The sequence below is a fragment of the Zea mays genome, chromosome 9 (assembly GCF_902167145.1).
Source record: "Zea mays cultivar B73 chromosome 9, Zm-B73-REFERENCE-NAM-5.0, whole genome shotgun sequence".
NCBI lineage: Eukaryota > Viridiplantae > Streptophyta > Magnoliopsida > Poales > Poaceae > Zea > Zea mays.
The window spans coordinates 147,316,532-147,341,326 of NC_050104.1; the positions used below are offsets into that span (position 1 = coordinate 147,316,532).

Here is a 24,795-nt window from a genome sequence, read left to right on the forward strand (position 1 = left end):
CCGAAGTACAATGGTTAATATTTTCAAGAAAAATAGAGCGAAAGGAACATATCGGAGTTCATATTCGGTCATTTTTACCATCTGTAGTGTACTTTTTATAGTAGTAATGTATTCAATCCAGTAGCAGCTTACCTACACCATTCTGACCTACTGACTTCTGAATACCACTGAGCTTTTGAAGGAACTCGAGCGATCCAACCTTAGACTCGTGTTTGAATGAAGCAACAAACTCTTAACCTATCGACTATTGTAATCAGATATCAAAAGTACCTAAGAAGCTAACAATCTGTGCAAAGGCGTGTTGCTCTGGCTCTCGCACTATATCAGTGGGCACTTGTTTGTTATTATGCTTGGCAATTAGAAAGTGTGCTACATATTTGTACCCAAGTCCGATCGCCTGCATGAAGAAAGATGTCAGATTGTCAAAATTGTTGGATCACTAACAAATTGGTAAATGCATACTACCTACATTGGATCCAATCAAGCCTAGCTTTTTTTTAACATAAATTAACTACAATAACATAAATGTAAAATAGAATATTATGTTATTAAATATACCTTCCTATATGCAGAACCAATAGGGAACCATCTTTTCAGATTGTTGGTAGTTGAAGCTATTGTTGCGGTATAAAGGAACATCTGATACAAGCATGCACAGAGAACATGTCAGGAAATTTTTGAAATTTAAAAGATCACAATATGAATACAAAGCATAACTGACAGACAAATGTGTGATAGACAGACGGACAATTATAGGATCAAAGTTTGTGTTCCCTAGACAGACAAACAGATGTGTGAATAAATCACATTTGGGAGTGAATTCGGAGCTAGCACGTTTTGCTTCCTGTATTTGTGAATCAATATTTGTAATCGTGATGAATTGAACAACTAGCTAGTCCTTGCAAACTAAACCCACTATCATTAATTTCAGGTTTCAAATTTGACTTGGGCTTTGGAAAATAGGTAGGGATGCAAGGGACAGGTGGTAGTGGGTGTTCTCTGTTCAGTATCATTAATTTTATGTTTCAGGTTTGACTTGGGCTTTGGAAATAGGCAGGGATGCAAGGGACAGGTGGTAGTGGGTGTTCTCTATTTAGTTTTTTCTCGCCCAGCAGAAGAACATAATGCAAAAAAATTGAAAATTTAATTTAAACACAGTTACAATTTATATCAAAGCACTGCTCTGTTGTACTATCAGTTACAATTGCAGCCAAAAATTACGATTCATGTCAGAAAATGGCACACACAGGATCACATAACTAATTTTGGTATATTTAATAGCATACAGTAATGTGGTGCCACTACACATTATTCTTGTCGGCGTTTCGGACCCGGGGGTCCCTGGACCGACGAGTGAAATTGTCGCTGCGTGCCCCTACCCAGATGGGTTGGCGCGGGATGGAACACAAGAGGTGGGACAAGCCTTGTATTATCCTGCACCAGGGGTGTCGCTCGTAGTAGGGGTTACAAGCACGTCGCGAGAGGGAGAGAGAGAGGAAAGGAGCCTGTTCGTTCACTCCTTCCCCCGCGCGAGCCCCCCTTTTCTTCTCTCTTCCGCGGGAAGGCCCAGGACCTCTCTTTTATAGATGCAAGGGGAAGGTCCAGATGTACAATGGGGGGTGTAGCAATGCGCTAACGTGTCTGGCGGAGAAACGCCTAAGCCCTGTGTACATGCCAACGTGGCTGTCGGGGGAGAGCTTGAGCCATATATACGTGATAGTGTGGCCGTCGGAGAAGCGCCTGAGCCCTGTAGGAGCACAGCTGGCAGTGCGGCAAGGATCCTGCTGACGTCTCCTTGCTGCCGTAAGGGGCTGAGAGCCACCAGCGTCATGGTTGCACGCGGGGCACCATCATTACCCGTCGTCGCCTCGCCGGGGTAAGCCAGATGGGACGCCGGTCTTGTTCCTTGTAGCCTGAGCTGGCTAGGGATAGGGTAATGATGTATTCCGTGTGGCGCGGTCGGTCCGAGCCCAAGGTCGGGCGAGGCAGAGACTTCTCTTGAGGCCGAGGCCGGGGTCGGACGAAGACGCGATTCCTCCCGAGACCGAGGTCGAGGCCGAGTCCGGAGGTCGAGCGAGGCGGAGACTTCCTTCTGAGGCCGGAGCCTGAGGTCAGGCGAGGCGGAGACCTCCTCCCGAGGCCAGAGCCTGAGGTCGGGTGAGGCGGAGACCTCCTCCCGAGGCTGGAGCCTGAGGTCGAGCGAGGCGGAGCTTCTTGTTGCGCCCGAGGCCGAACTCGATGGTTGATCGTGACTTGTTGTCAGCTTCGCCTGGGTGGTTGGTGAAAGTCGCCTAGAGGGGGGGTGGATAGGCGAAACCTGAAAATTAAAACTTTATCCCCCAACTAGATCCCTTGATTAGTGGTTAGAACAAGATATGCACATATAGGAGTATACAAACTAAGTTCTTGCTTGAAAAGAGTATTGCTAAATAATGCGGAAGAGATAAATCAATACAACTAATAAGTTATAGAATAACAAAGCAAGAAGCCTTAGATTAGAAGAGCACTAGGACAATTTCTTGCAACGTGCTGCTTCACTAAATGGGAATTTAACTTGAAGCAACACCAAATGATATTAGCAAATAATGGTGCAAGAAAACTTGGAGCAAGGGAAAACAAACAAATCACAAGCAATAAACACAATGGACACGAGTGATTTGTTTTACCGAGGTTCGGCCCTCGAAGGCCTAGTCCCCGTTGAGGAGTCCACTTAAGGACGGGTCTTTTTCAACCCTTTCCCTCTCTCCCCCGATCCCACAAGGATCGGCGAGCTCTTCTTCTTCTCAAGGATCACTCTCGATCCCACAAGGACCACCACACTCTTTGGTGTCTCTTGCTAGCTTTTACAAGCCTCCTAAACTTTGGAGGAAGTTCGATGGAGTCAATACTCCACGCACAAATGAACACAAAGATGTAGCACACACTATCTCTCAATGAATCTCACAAGGCGCTAGGGCTAAACTCAATTGAGTAGCTCTCAATTGCTTGCTCTCTCTTTTGTGGCACTTGTGTTGGTTGTAGTGGACTAAATCTTGTGTATAGGATGGATCAATGAATATATGTGGTTGGGAGGGCTTGAGTATGTCAACTAGATGACTTGGAATGTTGCTTGGGCTCCCACACCTTGAAGTGGCCGGTTGGGGTGGTATTTATAGCCACCATCCAAAAACTAGTCGTTGGGGTGGAGGCTATCTGTCGCATGGTGCACCGGACAGTCCGGTGCACACCGGACATGTCCGGTGCGCCAGCCACGACACCCGACCGTTAGGGTTCTGACCGTTGGAGCTCTGATTGCTGGGCCCGCCTGGATGTCCGGTGGCGCACCGGACATGAACTGTAGAGTGTCCGGTGCGCCTGCTCGCGCGTGCCTGACTTCTGCGCGCTCTGGCGCGCATTTAATGCGCCTGCAGGTGACCGTTGGCGCCGAAGAAGTCGTTGCCCCGCTGTCACACCGGACATGTCCGGTGAATTATAGCGGACTAGCCGTTGCGAATTCTCGAAGCTGGCGAGTTCAGAGTCGCGTCCCCTTGGAGCACCGGACACTGTCCGGTGTACACCGGACAGTCCGGTGAATTATAGCGCGGCGGCTCTGAGTTTTCCCGAAGGTGAGGAGTTCAGCGCGTGGAGAACCCTGGTGCACCGGACATGTCCGGTGGTGCACCGGACAGTCCGGTGCGCCAGACCAGGGTGCCTTCGGTTGTCCCTTGCTCCTTTTGTTGAACCCTTTACTTGGTCTTTTTATTGGCCTTTTGTGAACCTTTGGTACCTGTATAACTTATAGACTAGAGCAAACTAGTTAGTCCAATTTATTTGTGTTGGGCAATTCAACCACCAAAATCATTTAGGAAATAGGTGTAAGCCTAATTCCCTTTCAATCTCCCCCTTTTTGGTGATTGATGCCAACACAAACCAAAGCAAATATAGAAGTGCAGAATTTGAACTAGTTTGCATATGCAAGTGCAAAGGTTACTTAGAATTGAGCCAATAAAATTTACTTATTAGATATGCATGGATTGTTTCTTTATTTTTACATTTTGGACCACGCTTGCACCACAAGTTTTGTTTTTGCAAATTCTTTTTGTAAATCCTTTTCAAAGTCCTTTTGCAAAATAGTCAAAGGTAAATGAATAAGATTTTGCTAAGCATTTTCAAGTTTTGAATTTTTCTCCCCTTGTTTGAAATGCTTTTCCTTTGACTAAACAAAACCCCCCCTCGATAAATTTTTCTCTTAGTGTTCAAGAGGGTTTTAAGATATCAATTTTGAAAATATTACTTGCTCTCCCTTTTGAACAAAAAGATATCAATTTGAAATTTATCAATTTGAAAATCATTTTAAAATTAGGGTGGTAGTGCGGTCCTTTTGCTTTGGGCTCATACTTTCTCCCCCTTTGGCATGAATCGCCAAAGACGGATACTTTGAGTGAAATATAAGCCCTTTTCTTTCTCTCCCCCTTTGGCAAACAATTGAAATATTCAATTAAAATAGAGATATGAGTGAAGATTATACCAAAATGGAGAACTATGCGGAATACCGACAAAGAGTGGATAATACCGAAGGAGTTGAGTGGAAACGTCGTCTTTGCCGAATACTCCATTTCCCTTTCAATTCTATGACTAAGCATGAGAATACACTTGAAAACACTTTAGTCATATACATAAAAGGGATATGATCAAAAGGATATATCAAATTAAGCATGATCATAGTTCTATACAACATAGATTGCTCCCCCTAAATATGTGCATGGAGAGGAAGAACACATATTTTGGCCTAAAATGTCAATTGCACATAATTAGGTTAATGAGAACATATCTATATCATACAGAAAGTGAAGTGCATTGTGTCATAGAATAAGTGTGATGCTCATGACAGTTTATGCACTTATGAAAGCATGTTGCAAACATTTCAAGCATTTACCCTTAAAGATTTCAAAGAGACTTAAGGGCCATCCACCTTTGGAACAAAGGTAGCTTATCCTCGTTACAAGGTTAAGCTTTAAGCTCTTTGACAATAAAACCACCTCATCTAGTTTTAACCATGATGCATAAATGCAGGAATGAAATATTTGAGAGGTTAAACTAGAAATGAAGCAGGGAAATGCATGGACATGCTTTCTCTTCCTTTTGTACAAGATATGTAAAGAAGGTATAGAAAAAAGGGAGATTTAGGTACAAATGTAAATGATAGGAAGTAGGTTTACCCTTTTTGTACCTTTGCATAGAGACGCTCTCTTCATTGTGCTTTGTCCTTAGTCTTAGATGCTTAAGACCTATACTCAATGACAATATATGGAAATACTTTGCACAAGAGAGAGTTCTACAACTAGTGATCTTTTTCAAGTTATTGTTAGCACATGTCAAATGGATCACAAGTTGTATAAATGAATCATGAATTCTCCTTTTAACTTAGTGCATATCACGAGAGATATTGATTAATAGAATATACGACACTAAGAAACATGATTGTTAATTGAAGTCATTCAATGATCAAACAAAGAACAGATGTGATCAAAAGAACAACATACGCATAAGATTATCAAATAAGCTTAAAGTAGGAGAATCCAACAAGTATGCTACTTTGGCAATGAAAGCTACAATCCTTGATAAAGATGACATTGCTTTAACAAGATGGATTAAATTGAAGTAGCATACTTTATGAGAAACTTAATCTCATGCAAGAGACTATATGAAATTACTAAGATAAAGCAATAGTCTCAACATAATCAAGATATAAGAATAAACTCCCCCTAAAGATATGCATCGAGTATTAAAAAATTGACTCAATGCATTCACTTTTAAAGACATATAGGGAAAAGCATTATACATCTTGATCAAGGCTTATAAAATTTGCAATAAACAACTGAAGCCTAGAATTTTCATTATGAAAGGGTTTAGAATACTCACAACCACACCATTGATTGTTTTGAGATCTTATTATCCAATTAGGTGTTGTTGTTCTTGATGTCCTCCACTTTCATTTGAGAGTCCTCCCTTTGTGGTTGTTTCTTTTTCCTTTCAAACTTATTGAAAATACTCAAGAGAGATGTTAATAGCATAGGGAGCATATAATGAAGGATGATTTCTTTAGTGCATTTTATTTGAGAAATAAAATCCTTAACATTAGTGCATTTTATTTGAGAAATATGAGTGAGCACCTTTTAAGCATTTTAATAATCATTGGAGATTTTACTTTATCATATTGAATTTAGTTAATCATTACTTGGAAGCAAATCAATATGATAACAAATATAGCAAAGGCATGAAATAGATTCTAATGGATAAGTGCATTGATGAGAATGAGATAGAATGCACATCTTAGCCAATTTAAATTTGATAAAGAATCTATTTCTTCACAAAGATATAATTAGAGTAAATAATCATTGATGGGAACTATATTTGATTAAGAAGATGAGTTCCCATACCTTTGCTTTTACTTTTCTTCCTCTTGGGTGAAGAGTACCCTTTGAGGCTTGTGGCTTGGACCTTGCACTTACTTCTCTTGTAGATTTTTATAAGTAGGCTTAAGAGAAATGTTAATAGCAACACAAGCACTAGTTTCCCTTTTTGTAATCATTTTGATAAGGAATGAAAAGCTAGATTACTAAAACATGGAAACTTCATAGCATGAACTAGATTATCCATAGATGATGTTATGCTCAATTTTAATTCTTAAAACAAGCATAAATAATCTCTTAAGATTATAGGAATAAATCTAATTCATGATATGGAAAGTGATAAATGTGAAAGAATCAAATCCAATTTAAGCAAGTAAAAACACATCATAAATTATTGGATTGATTTTTCGTTTCATGTTAGATTACACATTTCCAAAGAGAAACTTATTCTCTACAAGTGAGACTACTTGGGTTACTTTAAAATCATTAGTCTCACTATTCTAGTTATAGAGAGAGTTTTTTTTTCTTTTATAAGTGTCCTAAGGATTTGAATTCCTTATATGACACCTCATCCTTTTAAGAATATGAAATATCTCTCTATGACTAGAACCATGGCAAAAACAACTTAGTTAAAATCATGCCATGAGATACTTGCAACATTTTAAAGCATGTAGATTGCCATAGGATTGAAATGATGAGTATGCAATCTACCATATGAGAGGAAAATTCTTCAAAGAATGGTAATATAAATTTAAAGGCATTTGAAGTGCTTTAATTTTTCTATGTGACTACACACTACACATAAGAAATGATATTCTAAAATACTTGCACTTAAAAGATAAGTTTTACCATCCTCTGACTTTCCTCCATGTTGTAGGCCTTGATTTTTCGTATATGATATTTCTTCATTTCCTACAACATATATATCTTCCTCGAGATGATATGAGTTTAAGACATAGCAATTTGAAAAATAACCTTGGGTCAATCATGTATATAGATCATTGAAGATTGATAGCTTGAGTGATAAGAATTGAATGGACTCTCTCAAGCACCCCAAGGCTTCATATCATCTCCTTCTCCTGCAAAGCTTGTCAAGCATATTTTGGTACCCATCGCTTGATGGGTCCATCATGGTTAGTCAACAAAGATCTAGGAACCCAAGAGTCCTTTGTGTTAGCACTTGGCAAACTTATTACCTTTCTAACACAGGTTGCAATTTTGGGTTGCCTAGTTACATGACAATCAATTGACAAGTTAGGAGTGGGGTTGTTACCAGTGGGACAATCCTTGCATTGATGTCCCTTCTTTCGGCATGTGTAGCATAGTCGTTTTTCAAGTTTTGAAGCTTTCTTCTTTCCTCGCTTGTTGCATGCTACATGGTTAGTAAATACTTTCTTTTCTAACATTATGCCTTTTTGTTTTAAATGGGGACAAGATCTAAATAAGTATCCCTTCTTGGAGCATTTAAAACAAAGTCTATCATCCTTGTTAATAATCAAGCTATTTTTAATGTAGGGACATGACCTAATCAAGTGCCCCTCTTCAAAGCAATCACTACACCTCTTAATGTGAAGTGTGGCTTGATCATTACCTTGGATGTTACCTTTTGTAGAGGCGTGGTTGAGGCTTTTGGAGGAGGTATTCAATTTCATCTTTTGCTTCTTCCTATTGGCAATCCTCAAATCCTTGACATTTTCCTCAAGGGATTTAGTGCATGCCACGGTGGTTCCCGTCTCAAGCTTCTTCACCATGTGGTCACGGTTATCTTGAGAAGGTTGAGCAATGCACTTCCCTTTTAGTTGTGTCAAGCTCATTTTTAGCCTCTCATTTTCTTCTTTGAGCTCTTGATATGAATCATCATTTGTTCCTGCAAATTCTAGCTCAAAGGAAGATTTGCTTGTCGACGGACAACAAGCATTAGCACATGGTAATATAGTATCAATTTGAATACATGTGCATGAGTGAGGTTGTTGGGATTTTAAGTTTTCTATCACAACCTCATGAGCAATGTTTAATATGATATGATCATCCATAAGATTTTCATGAGAACATAGAAGCATATCATATTTTTCTTGAAAAGCTAGATTTTCATCTTTTAGCTTTTCTACTTGGTCCTTAAGCAAGGCATTTCTATTTACTAATTGAGCGATACAATGTAAAGCGTTATCTTGCTCAATTGAAATAGTTTCATACCTTTGGACCAAATCAACATGAGAGCACTTTAGCTCCTCATGTTCTTTAGTCAACTCGTCAAAGTGTAGCACTTTTATGGAGAGAATATCTTCTAGCCTTTGACGAGCTTCGCTTTGCTCTCTCGCTCTTTCTAGAAGTTTGAGCATGACCGCCTTATCTTCTTGGCTTAGGCGAGCGTAGAGTTGCACAAAGCTTCTTTCTTCCTCCTCATCCTCATTTGTGCTTCCGCTATCATTTGCATTAGCCACACAACATAAGTGGGAATCGAAATGGGAAGACACACCTTTTGGAGAGGTGGATTCATCGTTTGGTCTCCACCGTTCATTTTCTTCTTCTTCCTTGCAAGGGTTAGTATCACAAATACCAAAGGAAGTAGAAGCACAAAATGAACTATCATGTTTGGACTTATTAAATTTGTCTTTAATTCTAGTCCAAATATCATGCACATCACAAATGGGTTTGTCATGTTTTATTATGAAGGCATGATAATCTTCTTTGCTAAGGGTTTTACTTAAGATGTCATAAGCTAGATAGTTTAAGCGTATACATCTTAAATCTTCTTCAGAGGCATTTTCCCTAGCATAGTTAGGAGGAATAATACTCTTGTCTAAAATTTGTTCTAATTGAGGATCTACCGCTCTAAAAGCATTTATCACTCTAGTAGACCAAGAATCATAATTAGAACAATCGGAAAGTAATATCTCAAGAGTTACCTTCTTGGACTCCTGGGTCTTCTTGTTCTTTTGGGATCTTCTACGAGCCATCACTTCGAGTTGTTAGACTCAAGATGAAGTGCCTAACTCTGATACCAATTGAAAGTCGCCTAGAGGGGGATGGATAGGCGAAACCTGAAAATTAAAACTTTATCCCCCAACTAGATCCCTTGATTAGTGGTTAGAACAAGATATACACATGTAGGAGTATACAAACTAAGTTCTTGCTTGAAAAGAGTATTGCTAAATAATGCGGAAGAGATAAATCAATACAACTAATAAGTTATAGAATAACAAAGCAAGAGGCCTTAGATGAGAAGAGCACTAGGACAATTTCTTGCAACGTGTTGCTTCACTAAATGGGAATTTAACTTGAAGCAACACCAAATGATATTAGCAAATAATGGTGCAAGAAAACTTGGAGCAAGGGAAAACAAACAAATCACAAGCAATAAACACAATGGACACGGGTGATTTGTTTTACCGAGGTTCGGCCCTCGAAGGCCTAGTCCCCGTTGAGGAGTCCACTTAAGGACGGGTCTTTTTCAACCCTTTCCCTCTCTCCCCCGATCCCACAAGGATCGGCGAGCTCTTCTTCTTCTCAAGGATCACTCTCGATCCCACAAGGACCACCACACTCTTTGGTGTCTCTTGCTAGCTTTTACAAGCCTCCTAAACTTTGGAGGAAGTTCGATGGGAGTCAATACTCCACGCACAAATGAACACAAAGATGTAGCACACACTATCTCTCAATGAATCTCACAAGGCGCTAGGGCTAAACTCAATTGAGTAGCTCTCAATTGCTTGCTCTCTCTTTTGTGGCACTTGTGTTGGTTGTAGTGGACTAAATCTTGTGTATAGGATGGATCAATGAATATATGTGGTTGGGAGGGCTTGAGTATGTCAACTAGATGACTTGGAATGTTGCTTGGGCTCCCACACCTTGAAGTGGCCGGTTGGGGTGGTATTTATAGCCACCATCCAAAAACTAGCCGTTGGGGTGGAGGCTATCTGTCGCATGGTGCACCGGACAGTTCGGTGTGCCAGCCACGAGACCCGACCGTTAGGGTTCTGACCATTGGAGCTCTGACTGCTGGGCCCGCCTGGATGTCCGGTCGCGCACCGGACATGAACTGTAGAGTGTCTGGTGCGCCTGCTCGCGCGTGCCTGACTTCTGCGCGCTCTGGCGCGCATTTAATGTGCCTGCAGGTGACCGTTGGCGCCGAAGTAGCCATTGCCCCGCTGTCACACCGGACAGTCCGGTGAATTATAGCGGACTAGCCGTTGCGAATTCCCGAAGCTGGCGAGTTCAGAGTCGCGTCCCCTTGGAGCACCGGACACTGTCCGGTGTACACCGGACGGTCCGGTGAATTATAGCGCGGCAGTTCTGTGTTTTCCCGAAGGTGAGGAGTTCAGCGCGTGGAGAACCCTGGTGCACCGGACATGTCCGGTGGTGCACCGGACAGTCCGGTGCGCCAGACCAGGGTGCCTTCGGTTGTCCCTTGCTCCTTTTGTTGAACCCTTTACTTGATCTTTTTATTGGCCTTTTGTGAACCTTTGGCACCTGTATAACTTATAGACTAGAGCAAACTAGTTAGTCCAATTTATTTGTGTTGGGCAATTCAACCACCAAAATCATTTAGGAAATAGGTGTAAGCCTAATTCCCTTTCAGTTGGCACAGTAGTCGGAGCGGGGCGAGCGACGCTGTTTTCCCGTCATATCGGACAATATTAGGGGGGGCGAAGTGACTGCGGTCACTTCGGCCCTGCCGACTGAGGCGCGTGTGTCAGGATACGGTGTCAGACGATCCTCGCATTGAATGCGCCTGCGATGTGGTCGGTTGGTGAGGCGGTTTGGCCAAGGCTGCTTCACAATGAAGCCTGCCCGAGTCGGGCTTCGGGGGAGCCAGGGGGTGCCCGCTGCCTGAGGAGGCCCTCGGGCGAGGCGTGAACTCGTCTGGGATTAATGCTCCAGCCTGAGGCTAGGCTCGGGCGAGGTCGCGTCCTTTGGGTAGACGAAGCCTTGACTTGAACCACGCCCATCAGTTGGTCTGAGGGTGTTTACCAGCTGTGATTAGGAGTGTTGGGGATACCCCTAATTACGGTACCCGACAGTAGCCCCCGAGCCTCGAAGGGAGTGTTGGTACTCGCTTGGAGGCTTTTGTCGCATTTTCGGTGAGGGGACCGGCCTTTCTCGGTTTTGCTTTGTTCTAGTGGGTGCGCGCGAGCGCACCCGCTGGGTGTAGCCCCCTAGGCCTCGAAGGAGTGGTTTGACTCCTCTGAGGTCTTAATGCTTTTCGTGGTGCCTCGGCTGGTCTGATCGTTCCCTCATGCGACCTGGTCGTAGCCCGGGTGCATGGTCAGGTTCCGAGTTATCAGGCTGGTTTGTTGACGGTGTCAACAGTTTGGCCGTAGCCGGGTGCGAGAGCAGCCCCCGAGCCTCTGCACGGAGCGAGAGGACGATCAAGGACTTTCCCGACTTTTATCATACGCTCCTGCGCCGCCTTTCTGCAAGGAGGGGGGAAGCGCCATGTTGCCCTCGAAGGGCGCTGAACATGGTGTTTCCAGTGAGCTGCTAACGGGTAATCCGAGTGGACGCCCGTGTCTCGTTCGTTAGGGGTCGGCTGGTGCCCCAAAAGCGCGCTCCAAAAGTACCTGCGGGTGATTTGCCGGACCCGGACCCCTTCGACAGGGTCCAAGGGCTCGATGCCTCCCTCCAATGGGATTCCGTTACAAATCATTCCCGCCGGTCTCGGAAATGTCCTAGGGTACCTCGGGAGTGTAGCCCGAGCCTCGGCCATGTATCGGACGTACCCAGAGTCATCCCTCACTCTGCGTGCTCTGGGGCAACTGTCGAACCCTTCCGAGGGGCCAGCCTTCGAACCCCTGATCAGTAATGGGCGCGGAGCCCGAGCGCTCTGGGGTGGCTGTCAAACCCTTTCGAGGGGCCAGCCTTTGAACCCCTGATCAGTAATGGGCTTGAAGCCCGAGTGCTCTGGGGCGGCTGTCGAAACCCTTCTGAGGGGCCAGCCTTCGAACCCCTGATCAGTAGGAGGGCTCGGGGCCCGCTTCCTTCGCTGAGAAGGATCCTTTCCGAAACATCCCCTTTCCCGGTCCCTGTAGCGAGAGAGAGAGAGAGAGAGGAGGGGAAGGATATGTATTTAAATAAGGTGGTGCACCTTTTTTGACGCGGTCACCATGGTGGAGGTGAAACGACGCCCGCCTCGCCTGCCAGAGATGTCGCTTGCTCTTTCGAGGAGTTAATGCGACGGGGCGGGCGATTCGCGTGGAGCCTGTTGCGCGTGCGAGCCGTTCGAGGAACGGGACACGGGTGCGTCGTCTTCACGCCGTGGGAGAGGGCTCTCCTGTCGCTTCAGGAGGGGACACGAGCCTGCAAGCGATTTTACCACTGCTTCCGCTCGTGTGCCGCTGCAATTACTGTCGGCCCACTTTTGGCCATGCCAACCGTCGTGCCTATCCCCGTGGCTGACTGACCCATGGTCGTCGCCTTTAATTGGCACTGTTAGGTCATGCGCAGGGCTGCCTCAAGTCGCGGTACTAGTTCCGCAGTCGAGGAGGCGCGACATTCAGCGCAAGTGGTGGTGCGGCTCTTTGCACGTCGTAACCGGCGCGCCGGTTACATGACATGTGGGCCCGCTTCCTTTGCGCTGGTCCACCGGATGTGGTCGAAGCCGAAAGAGTGCACAGTTGCGGTGCGGTTGGATGCCTGTCGCGTGGCAGTCCACCCTTTCGACTACCGGTTTCTGCGAAGATGGGAGAGCGCTTGTAACCGTGGGACGGTTACATGCCTCGCGTGCGGCGGTTCGCCTTCTTCGCGCTTCAGATCAGCTCGTATGACGTGTGGGACCTAGCCCCCGTATCGTAGGGGGGAACCCTGGAGCATGTCAGTGGAGACTTTGCTCGTGGCGCTAGGGGGTGCAAGTGAGGAGGTCTACCTATAAGAGGGGATCGATCCCCCGGGCAGTGGTCATGCCTTCGTTCTCCCCTCATGCATTTTGCCCTTCCAACTTTCGAGCCCCCGGATGGGGTGCACCAGCGTTGCCTTCGTCTTGCTGCTGTTGGAGGAGCGCGACCTCATGGAGATCGGCGCTCTTCAGCCATCGCTCGGCTTCAAGGATTTTCGTCGTGCAGCCTGGCTGCATTCCCTCACCAATGGTCAGTTTGGTGGGGAGAAGCAAGCCGGGCTGCGGCCTTGGCCCCGCCCTCAGCTTCAAGGATCTTCGTCATCCGAGCTGAGGTGGAGGAGCACACCGAGTGGGGGTTGCCTCCGCGTGGGTCGGTGACCCTTTTCTTCCCCCAGCGTTTGGGGGAGAAAGGCATCCTCCAGCCCTGCGGAGGCATCCTCCAGCCATGCGAGGGAAGGCGAACTGCTGCTCCCTGGCCAGGGTGCAGCTTTCCGTCCTTCGTCCGAGCGGCGGTCGTGCCGCGTGCGGGCCGGCCACGTCCAGGTCCTCCTCGCACCGTCAGCCGCGCCGGGGGGTCGCCCAGCACGTCGTACACCGCGAGGGCGGTACTCATGTTCTAGGACGGCCTCGGCGAGGACGGGAGTGAGGACCTACCGGTGCGCTTTGGGGCGGCCGTGGTTCGCCGGCGCGGTGTCGGTGGGTTTGATCCCAAGGACGGTGCCCTCCGACTCTTCGGCCTCAACGGCTTGTCCTCACCCCTCGTGTGGGGACGTGGACGAGGGCCTTTCCACAGCAGCGTCTATCCTAAGGTCATCGCTGCTGCTGTTTAGCCGCCCGAGGTGGAGGTCGTTGTCTCTGCTGCTGCAGAGGTCGCCGGCGAGCCGCTTGCAGTTTGTTATCCCGCGGGCCCCCTGGTGTGGAGGTTGTTCATACCCGCGAGAATGGAACCGGAGTCCCGTTTGTAAAGGAGCATACTGGGTTTTGCTTGAGCAAAATGTAACCGCTTCTAGGACTTAGACATTTGTCATAGGTCGGGAGAACCGCCGAGGGTTCTGCCGACGTCTGAGTCTGTGTAGCATAGTTACCCCAAGCATATGTGTTTGTTAATTGTGGTTGTCGAGGCCTGAACATTTGGGTATTCGAGTATGGAGCTGCGTTTGTTCCTCATTTCGAGCACTGGGACTTGCCTGTTGGCTAGCCGAACCGCTTAACCAAGCGTGAGTTGCCTCTCGCAGAAGGTGACGAGTGAGGTATTCGTATCCCGGAGGCGTAGGAGTTCCTCGGCTCGGTCGGCCTTGCCACTCTAGGCCTCTCTTGCTCAATTTTTTAGAACCCTCGGCTGCTCTGCGATGAGCTAGAGCCGGAGGCAGCGGTGTTGGCGCGGACAGAGGCGGAGTCGGCTCGAAAAGAGACTTCGTTGGCCTGGGAGCTGGCGGCTTCCCAGGCCGAGGAGATGCGGCAGCGGCAGCTGGAGCTTGGCCAAGACATCCGCGGGCGCGGTGCTGGCGTCCTCCCTTGGGTGGAGGTCCTTTCGCCCGGGTCACCGTCCGAGGCCGGGCCAGGTTCCGCTGAGGGTGGAAACAACGCCGAGGGTGCTGCTGCTCCCCCTGCTGATGCCTGAACCTGCAGGAACAGTTTGTCTGTAGCATGCACATGTTTTTCGCGGTCGCCGAGGCCTAAACACTTTATCGTCGTGTTAAAAAGCTGCGTTTTATTTCCTCTCGTTTCGAGCATCACGACTTGTCTGTCAGTAGCAGAATCGTTTATCCAAGCGAGAGTTACTTTTCGCGGAAGGTGATGAGTGAGGTATCCGTATCCCGGAGGCGTAGGAGTTCCTCGGCTCGGTCGGCCTTGCCGCTTACGTGCACTCTCATTTGGTCGTAGGATTCTGTTATCAACACAGTCGAGAAGGCACGGAAGTCGTTTTCTACCCGAGTGTTTGGACTTGTTCGGTAGCAGGATCGCTTATCCGAGCGTGAGTTACTTCTCGCGGAAGGTGATGAGTGAGGTATTCGTATCCTGGAGGCGTAGGAGTTCCTCAGCTCGGTCGACCTTGCCGCTTACGTGTACTCCCGTCGTTTTCAGGATCCCGCTATCGATACAGAAGTCAAAAGCACGAAGGTCGTTTTGGTAGAAAAAAATTTTCCGAGGAAAATTTTGACGCAGAGGGGGTTCCCCCCTTCTAGCCCCTGAGGGAGGGTCGGGCTTTGCTGAGGCTAGGCCGACCCTTCCTTGACGGTTAGACTTTGTGTATGTAAAGAAAACGAGGTACATGAACGGCTTAAAACATCTCAAGGGTAGAAGCGACGTAGCTGTTGGATGTTCCAAGCGTTGTTGTAGACCTCGCCTTGGTCGTTGGCCAGCTTGTATGTTCCGGGCTTCAAAATCTTGGCGATGATGAAGGGCCCTTTCCAGGGAGGAGTGAGCTTGTGGCGCCCTCGGGCGTCCTATCGCAGACGAAGCACCAAGTCTCCCAATTGAAAGCCTCAGGGTCGAACGCTTCGGGCGTGGTAGCATCGCAGCGACTGCTGGTACCGTGCCGGATGTAGTAAGGCAAAGTCCCGAGCCTCTTCGAGCTGGTCCAGGGAGTTCTCTCGGCTGGTCTGGTTGCTTCGATCGTCGTACGCCCTTGTCCTCGGGGAGCCGTATTCTAAGTCCGTGGGGAGGACGGCCTCGGCCCCATAGACTAGAAAAAACGGCGAGAAACCCGTGGCACGGCTCGGCGTCGTCCTCAGACTCCAGACCACCGAGGGTAGCTCCTTCATCCACCGCATGCCAAACTTGTTGAGGTTGTTGTAAATCCTTGGTTTGAGTCCCTACAAAATCATACCGTTGCCACGCTCCACCTGCCCATTCGTCATGGGATGAGCTACGGCGGCCCAGTCCACACGGATGTGGTGGTCGTCGTAGAAGTCCAGGAACTTTTTTCCGGTGAACTGCGTGCCATTGTCGGTGATGATGGAGTTTGGGACCCCGAATCGATGGATGATGTTGGTGAAGAACGCCACCACCTGCTCGGACCTGATGCTGGTCAAGGGTCGGACCTCGATACACTTTGAGAATTTGTCGATGGCGACCAGTAGGTGCGAGAAGACCTCGGGTGCCTTCTGTAAGGGACCGACGAGGTCTAGACCCCACACAGCAAACGACCAGGTGATGGGTATCGTCTGCAGGGCCTGAGCGGGCAGGCGTGTCTGCTTTTGCGTAGAATTGACACCCCCGGCACGAGCGTACAACCCTAGTGGCGTCGGTCACCGCGGTTGGCCAGTAGAAAACCTTGTTGGAAGGCGTTTCCCACGAGGGCTCGAGGTGCTGCATGGTGGCCGCAAGCCCTCGAGTGTATTTCTTGCAACAGCTCTTGTCCTTGGGCGATGGATATGCATCGTTGGAGGATGCCCGAGGGGCTGCGGTGATAGAGCTCCCTTTCATCACCCAGCAAGACGGATGACTTGGCGCGCCGAGCCAGTCACCGAGCTTTGGCCTTGTCGAGGGGAAGCTCTCCTTGGAGGAGATACTCCAAGTACGGGGTCTGCCAGTTCGGATCTGGTGTGACCCCATTCTGTTCCCCCTCGACAGGCAAGGCCTCCTCCTCGATGGCCAAGGGTACCTCGGGCTCGGCCGAGGCCTCCTCGGGCTCGGCCGAGGGTACCTCGGGCTCGACCGAGGCTTCCTCGGGCTCGGGCGTGTCGTCGATCTTGACGGGTGGTTGATGTAGGTCTCTGGAGAAGACGTCCGGGGGAACCGTCGTCCGCCCCGAGGCTATCTTCGCCAGCTCATCCGCAATCTCGTTGTACCATCGGGCGATGTGGTTGAGCTCCAGCCCGTAGAACTTGTCTTCCAGGCACCGGACTTCGTCGCAGTAGGCTTCCATGCTCCGGTCGTAGCAGTGGGAGTTCTTCATGACTTGGTCGATGACAAGCTGTGAGTCGCCACGAGCGTCGAGGCGCCGGACCCCTAGCTCGACGGCGATGCGCAGCCCGTTAACCAGAGCCTCGTGCTCGGCCACGTTGTTTGATGCCGGAAAATGGAGGCGTATGACGTAGCGAAGATGCTTTCCGAGGGGTGAAACGAAGAGCAAGCCAGCGCCTGCTCCTATTTTCATGAGTGACCCATCGAAGTACATGGTCCAAAGCTTGGGTTGGATCGGAGTTGTCGGTAACTGGGTGTCAGTCCACTCAGCCAGGAAGTCTGCCAAGACCTGGGATTTTATGGCCTTCCGAGGGGCGAATGATAGCGTTTCGCCCATGAGCTCCACCGCCCACTCTGCTATCCTACCCGAGGCCTCACGACACTGGATGATCTCCCCCAGGGGGAAGGATGACACCACAGTCACCGGATGAGACTCGAAGTAGTGTCGCAACTTTCGCCATGTCAGAATCACTGCGTAGAGCAGCTTCTGGATCTATGGGTAGCGGATCTTGGTCTCGGATAGCACTTCGCTGATGAAGTAGACTGGCCTTTGGACGAGCAGTGCATGCCCTTCTTCCCGTCTCTCGACTATGATCGCGGCGCTGGCCACCTGAGTGGTCGCGGCTACATAAATCAAGAGGGCTTCTCCTGCAGCGAGGGGCACCAGGATGGGTGCGTTTGTAAGGAGCGCCTTAAGGTTTCCGAGGGCTTCCTCGGCCTCGGGGGTCCAAGTGAAGCGCTCGGTCTCCCTTAAGAGGCGGTACAGAGGCAAGCCTTTCTCGCCAAGGCGTGAGATGAAGCGGCTCATAGCCGCAAGGCATCCCATGACCCTCTGTACTCCTTTCAAATCTTTGATTGGTCCCATGTTGGTGATGGCCGCGATCTTCTCCGGGTTTGCCTCGATGCCCTACTCGAAGACAATGAATCCCAGGAGCATGCCTCGGGGGACTCCGAAGACACACTTCTCAGGATTGAGTTTCACGCCTTTCGCTCTCAGACACTTGAATGTCATTTCAAGGTCAAAGAGGAGGTCAGAGGCTTTCTTCGTCTTGACAACGATGTCATCGACGTAAGCCTCGACCGTTCTGCCGATGTGTTCTCCGAACACATGGTTCATGCACCTCTGGTAGGTGGCGACTGCATTCCTCAAACCAAATGACATTGTAGTGTAACAGTACATGCCAAAAGGTGTGATAAAAGAAGTCGTGAGCTGGTCAGATTCTTTCAACTTGATTTGGTGATAGCTTGAGTAGGCATCGAGGAATGACAGGGTTTCACACCCAACAGTGGAGTCCACAATTTGATCGATGCGAGGTAGAGGGTAGGGAACCTTCGGACATGCTTTCTTTAGACCAGTGTAGTCTACACACATCCTCTGTTTCCCATCCTTCTTCCTTACAAGAACAGGGTTAGCTAACCATTCGAGATGGAATACCTCTTTGATGAACCCTGCCACGAGTAGCTTGTGGATCTCCTCGCCTATGGCCCTGCGCTTTTCTTCGTCAAAACGGCGCAGGGTTTGCTTCACGGGTCGGGCTCCAGCTCTGATGTCCAGTGAGTGCTCGGCGACATCCCTTGGTATGCCTGGCATGTTCGAGGGACTCCACACAAAAACTTTGGCGTTTGCACGGAGAAAGTCGACGAGCACTGTTTCCTATTTGGGGTCGAGCTTGGAGCCGATCTAGACTTTCTTGTTGGCGTCGTTGCTGGGGTCGAGAGAGACAGACTTAACCGCCTTGGCTGGTTCGAAGTTGTCGGTGTGCCGCTTCGCGTCGGGTGCCTCCTTGGAGAGGCGTTCCAGGTCGGCGATGAGGGTCTCGAACTCGGCGAGGGCCTCAGCGTACTCCACGCACTCCATGTCGCATTCATATGTGTGGCGGTACGTGGAGCCGACGGTGATGATCCCGTTCAGGCCCGACATCTTGAGCATGAGGTAGGTGTAGTTGGGGACGACCATGAACTTGGCGTAGCACGGCCTTCCCAACACCGCATGGTAGGTTCCTCGGAACCCGACGACCTCAAAGGTGAGAGCTTCCTTTCGAAAGTTGGAGGGAGTCCCGAAGGAGACGGGTCAGTCGATCTGTCCGAGGGGCAGGATTCGCTTTCCGGGCGCGATCCCGTGGAAGGGTGCCGCGCCGGCCCGGACCTCGGACCAATCAACCCCCAAGAGTTCCAGGGTCTCGGCGTAGATGATGTTAAGGCTGCTGCCCCCGTCCATGAGGACTTTGGGGAGCCTAACGTTACCGATGATCGGATCGACGACGAGCGGGTACCTCCCTAGGCTTGGCACGAAGTCGGGGTGGTCGCCTCGGTCGAAGGTGATAGGCTTGTCGGACCAGTCTAGTTAGACTGGCGCTGCCACCTTCACCAAGCAGACCTCCCGGCGCTCCTGCTTGCGGTGCCGAGCCGAGGCGTTCGCCGCCTGCCCGCTGTAGATCATGAAGCAGTTGTGTACCTCCGAGAACTCTTCTTCTTTGTCGCCCTCCTTCTTGTTGTTGTCATGGCCTTTGCTATCTTCTGTTGGGGGCCCGACCTTGTGGAAGTAGCGTCGGAGCATGACACATTCTTTGAGGGTGTGCTTGACGGGACCCTGGTGATAGGGGCACGACTCTTTGAGCATCTTGTCGAATGCGTCGGCCCCTCTAGGAGGTTTCCAAGGGTTCCTGTGCTCGGCCGCAGCGACGAGATTCACGTCAGCGGCGTCGCGCTTCGCTTGCGACTTGTTCTTGGCCTTCTTCGTGCCCCACTGGGCGGACACCTCGGGGGCGTCTTTCTTCGGCTCTCCCTGAGGCTGCTTGTCCTTTCGGAAGATGGCTTCGACCGCCTCTTGACCCGAGGCGAACTTGGTGGCGACGTCCATCAGTTCGCTCGCATGGGTGGGAGTCTTGCGCCCCAGTTTGCTCACCAGGTCTCGACAAGTGGTGTCGGCAAGGAAAGCCCCGATGACATCCGAGTCGGTAACGTTGGGCAGCTCGGTGCGCTGCTTCGAAAACCGCCGGATGTACTCTCGGAGGGACTCCCCTAGCTGTTGGCGGCAGCTTCGGAGATCCCACGAGTTCCTAGGGCGCACGTACGTGCCTTGGAAGTTTCCCGCGAAAGCCTTGACCAGATCGTTCCAGTCGGAGATCTGCGCAGGAGGCAGATGCTCCAGCCAGGCTCGGGCGGCGTCGGAGTGGAAAAGGGGTAGATTATGGATGATGAGGTTGTCATCATCCGCCCCTCCCAACTGGCATGCCAGTCGGTAGTCCGCGAGCCACAGCTCCAGCCTCGTCTCCCCCGAGTACTTGGTGATGGTAGTCGGGGCCCGGAAACGGGCGGGGAACGGCGCTCGTCGTATGGCCCGGCTGAAGACTCGCAGACCGGGAGGCTCGGGCGAGGAGCTCCCATCCTCCTCGCTGTCGCAGCGTCCCCCGCGCCTAGGATGATAGCCTCGGCGCACCTTCTCCTCGAGGCAGGCTCGATGGCCGCGATGGTGACGCTCGTTGCCGAGGCGATCCCGGGCGACAGGTGCCTCGTCCCGCATGCGCTCAGGATGGACCGAGGCCTCCCGCATGCGTCGGGAGGACACCGCGCGATGCTCCAAGGGGTCGGCTCACCTCCGGGAGGCGGAGCTCTCGGCTCGTCGAACCGCGGCGCCTTCCAGGAGATCCTTGAGTTCGCCCTAGATACGCCGTCCCTCGGTGGTGGATGGCTCCGGCATGGCTCGAAGTAGCATCGCCGCTGTAGCTAGGTCCTGGTCGGACCCGCTGACGGCCGGGGGCAGCGCTGCCCTGGCATTGTCGACGATGCGGCGCTGGACGTCTTGGGCCTGATGACAGGCTCCTCCGGCGAGTGTTTGGGCTGCCCACTCTTGTTCGATGTTCTGACAGAGCTGCACAAGCCAGCCTGCTTCCCCGTCGACCCGGACCTGCATCTCACGGATTTGCTCGAGTTGTGTGTCCCGACCCCCCGTAGGGACTCGGACCATAGCTAGCTCCCTGCGGGATGTCAATGCGAGATGCGGGCCCAGAGGGATCGTCAACCTCCGGCATACCGTGGTAGTTGCCTTCGTTGTGATCTCCCTGATCGACGTGGAAACATTCGCGACTTAGGCCGTAACCCTCGTTGTCAAGTCCGCGACCATCGTCAGAACAACCGGAGAGACAGTGGTCACATGCGAACTGAGAGCACCTAGAGGGGGGGGTGAATAGGTGATCCTGTAAAATCTTAACTTATAGCCACAAAAACTTGTTAGAGGTTAGCACAATAGTTTCCAAGTGGCTAAGGAGGAGATCTTGCACAAAATGACAATCACAGAGAAGACACAGAGATTTATCCCGTGGTTCGGCCAAGTACAAAACTTGCCTACTTCCACGTTGTGGCGTCCCAACGGACGAGGGTTGCAATCAACCCCTTTCAAGCGGTCCAAAGACCCACTTGAATACCACGGTATTTTTGCCTTGCTTGTCTTTATCCCACTTGCGAGGAATCTCCACAAATTGGAGTCTCTCGCCCTTACACTTAAGATTCACAAAGAAGCACGGAGTAAGGGAGGGAAGCAACACACACAAATCCACAGCGAAACGCGCACACACACGGCCAAGATTCGAGCTCAAAGACTATATCACAGTTTCTCACAAGAACGGAGCTCGAATCACTTAGAATCGCAAACGAATGCGCAAGAACTTAGTGTGGATGATCAACAATGCTCAAGAGTTGCTTAGTTGTATCCTCCATGCGCCTAGGGGTCCCTTTTATAGCCCCAAGGCAGCTAGGAGCCGTTGAGAGCAAATCAGGAAGGCTGATCTTGCCTTCTATCGTCGGGCGCACCGGACAGTCCGGTGCCCCAGACCGAAACAGCCCCTTGGCTGTACATAGCCACCTTTTTCCTTTTCTTTTTCTTCCTGTTTCTAACACTTAGACAAATATATTAGTACACAAAACCAATGTACTAAGACTTAGAAACATACCTTTGCTCTTGATTTGCACTTTGTTCATCCATTTCATAAATTCACATTTTAAGCACTTGAGTTGGCACTCAATCACCAAAATACTTAGAAATGGCCCAAGGGCACATTTCCCTTTCAATCTCCCCCTTTTTGGTGATTTATGCCAACACAACATAAAGCAACTAGAACAAGTGCGAAATCACTTCAAATAAAATTCAAATTGATTTTGACTCAATTTTGGCATATATGGATCATCCTTTGCCACCACTTGGTTTGTTTTTGCAAATCAAACTCAAATCTCTATTTCTATGTCAAACACACATGTTGAGGCATAAAGAGAGTCATTCCAAAAGAGATTGATCAAAGATTTCAAAAACTCCCCCTATTTCCCATAATCAACACTTCTCCCCACAAGAAACCAACTTTTGACAATAGAGACAATAAGAGACAATAAAAGCTTTTGACAAAACAAAAACTCTATTCTACTATTTTCAAAATCTCTCAAGTGGTAGCTGATCCATTTATCGCTTTGGCCTTTATTTTCTCCCCCTTTGGCATCAAGCACCAAAACGGGATCAATCTTGGCCCTTTAACCCCATTGCCTCACCAAAATTTTCAGTAAGAATACAAAGGCAATAAGAGTCTAAAGATGAACTTGGAATAAGTTACCCTCTCATCGGAGTGCAGTGGAAGTCTTTCATGGTCCAAGTCCACCTTATCCCTTTCAATCCTCCTTCGAGACTAAATCATCAAACTCAAGCACATGGTTAGTCTCAAAGGGTCAAGTTGTAACACATCTCCCCCTAAGCATGTGCATCACTTTGCAACGGACTTGTGAGGTCCAGGGAGTGTTTGTACAACTTGAGCACCACAATAAGCAACAAAATGCAAAAAGGAACATGATCAAAAGCATAAATACATGTATGCTACAATTCAATCCAAGTTCCGCGAATCTAAGACATTTAGCTCACTACGCAGCCTGCAAAAGGTCTTCTCATCTAGAGGCTTGGTAAAGATATCGGCTAGCTGGTTCTCGGTGCTAACATGAAACACTTCGATATCTCCCTTTTGCTGGTGGTCTCTCAAAAAGTGATGCCGGATGTCTATGTGCTTTGTGCGGCTGTGCTCAACAGGATTTTCCGCCATGCGGATAGCACTCTCATTGTCACATAGGAGTGGGACTTTGCTCAGATTGTAGCCAAAGTCCCAGAGGGTTTGCCTCATCCAAAGTAGTTGCGCGCAACACTGACCTGCGGCAACGTACTCGGCCTCAGCGGTGGATAGGGCAACGGAGGTTTGTTTCTTAGAGTTCCATGACACCAGGGACCTTCCTAAGAATTGGCACGTCCCCGATGTACTCTTCCTATCGACCTTACATCCAGCATAGTCGGAGTCTGAGTATCCAACTAAGTCAAAGGTAGACCCCTTTGGATACCAGAGCCCGAAGCAAGGCGTAGCAACCAAATATCTAAGAATTCGCTTCACCGCCACTAAGTGACACTCCTTAGGATCGGATTGAAATCTAGCACACATGCATACGCTAAGCATAATATCCGGTCTACTAGCACATAAGTAAAGCAAAGAACCTATCATTGACCGGTATGCTTTTTGATCAACGGACTTACCTCCTTTGTTGAGGTCGGTGTGTCCGTCGGTCCCCATCGGAGTCTTTGCGGGCTTGGCGTCCTTCATCCCAAACCGCTTTAGCAGATCTTGCGTGTACTTCGTTTGGGAGATGAAGGTGCCGTCCTTGAGTTGCTTCACTTGGAACCCAAGGAAGTAGTTCAACTCGCCCATCATCGACATCTCGAATTTCTGCGTCATCACCCTGCTAAACTCTTCACAAGACTTTTGGTTAGTAGAACCAAATATTATGTCATCGACATAAATTTGGCACACAAACAAATCACCATCACATGTCTTTGTAAAAAGAGTTGGATCGGCTTTCCCAACCTTGAAAACATTAGCAATTAAAAAGTCTCTAAGGCATTCATACCATGCTCTTGGGGCTTGCTTAAGTCCATAGAGCGCCTTAGAGAGCTTACACACGTGGTCGGGGTACCGTTCATCCTCGAAGCCAGGGGGTTGCTCCACGTACACCTCCTCCTTGATTGGCCCGTTGAGGAAAGCGCTCTTCACATCCATTTGGTACAACCTGAAAGAATGGTGAGCGGCATATGCTAGCAAGATACGAATGGACTCTAGCCTAGCCACAGGAGCGAAAGTCTCCTCAAAGTCCAAACCTGCGACTTGGGCATAACCTTTTGCCACAAGTCGAGCCTTGTTCCTCGTCACCACCCCGTGCTCGTCCTGTTTGTTGCGGAACACCCACTTGGTTCCCACAACATTTTGCTTCGGACGAGGCACCAGTGTCCAAACTTCATTGCGCTTGAAGTTGTTGAGCTCCTCCTGCATGGCCAACACCCAGTCCGGATCTAGCAAGGCCTCCTCTACCCTGAAAGGCTCAATAGAAGAGACAAAGGAGTAATGCTCACAAAAATTAACTAATCGAGATCGAGTAGTTACTCCCTTGCTAATGTCACCCAGAATTTGATCGACGGGATGATCCCTTTGAATCATCGCTCGAACTTGGGTTGGAGGTCCCGGTTGCGCTTCTTTCTCCATCACTTGATCATCTTGTGCTCCCCCTTGATCAAGTGCCTCCACTTGAGGTACCTGTACGTCATCTTCGGTTGGGGGAAGCACCATAGTTGAGGAAGAAGGTTGATCTTGC

At 49.2% G+C, this 24,795-nt stretch overlaps 1 protein-coding gene across 1 annotated transcript in view; it reads right to left on the reverse strand.

Annotated features, from left to right (window-relative positions):
- Window positions 1-24,795, reverse strand: part of LOC109942654 (uncharacterized) — a 30,854-nt gene that overhangs the window by 878 nt on the left and 5,181 nt on the right. The window contains exons 2-3 of the mRNA XM_020544781.1: window positions 559-639; window positions 133-199 (exon numbers count right to left, since the gene is read on the reverse strand). Of these exons, the coding sequence (XP_020400370.1) occupies window positions 133-199; window positions 559-639 (148 nt within the window). The remainder of the gene's footprint in view (window positions 1-132; window positions 200-558; window positions 640-24,795) is intronic.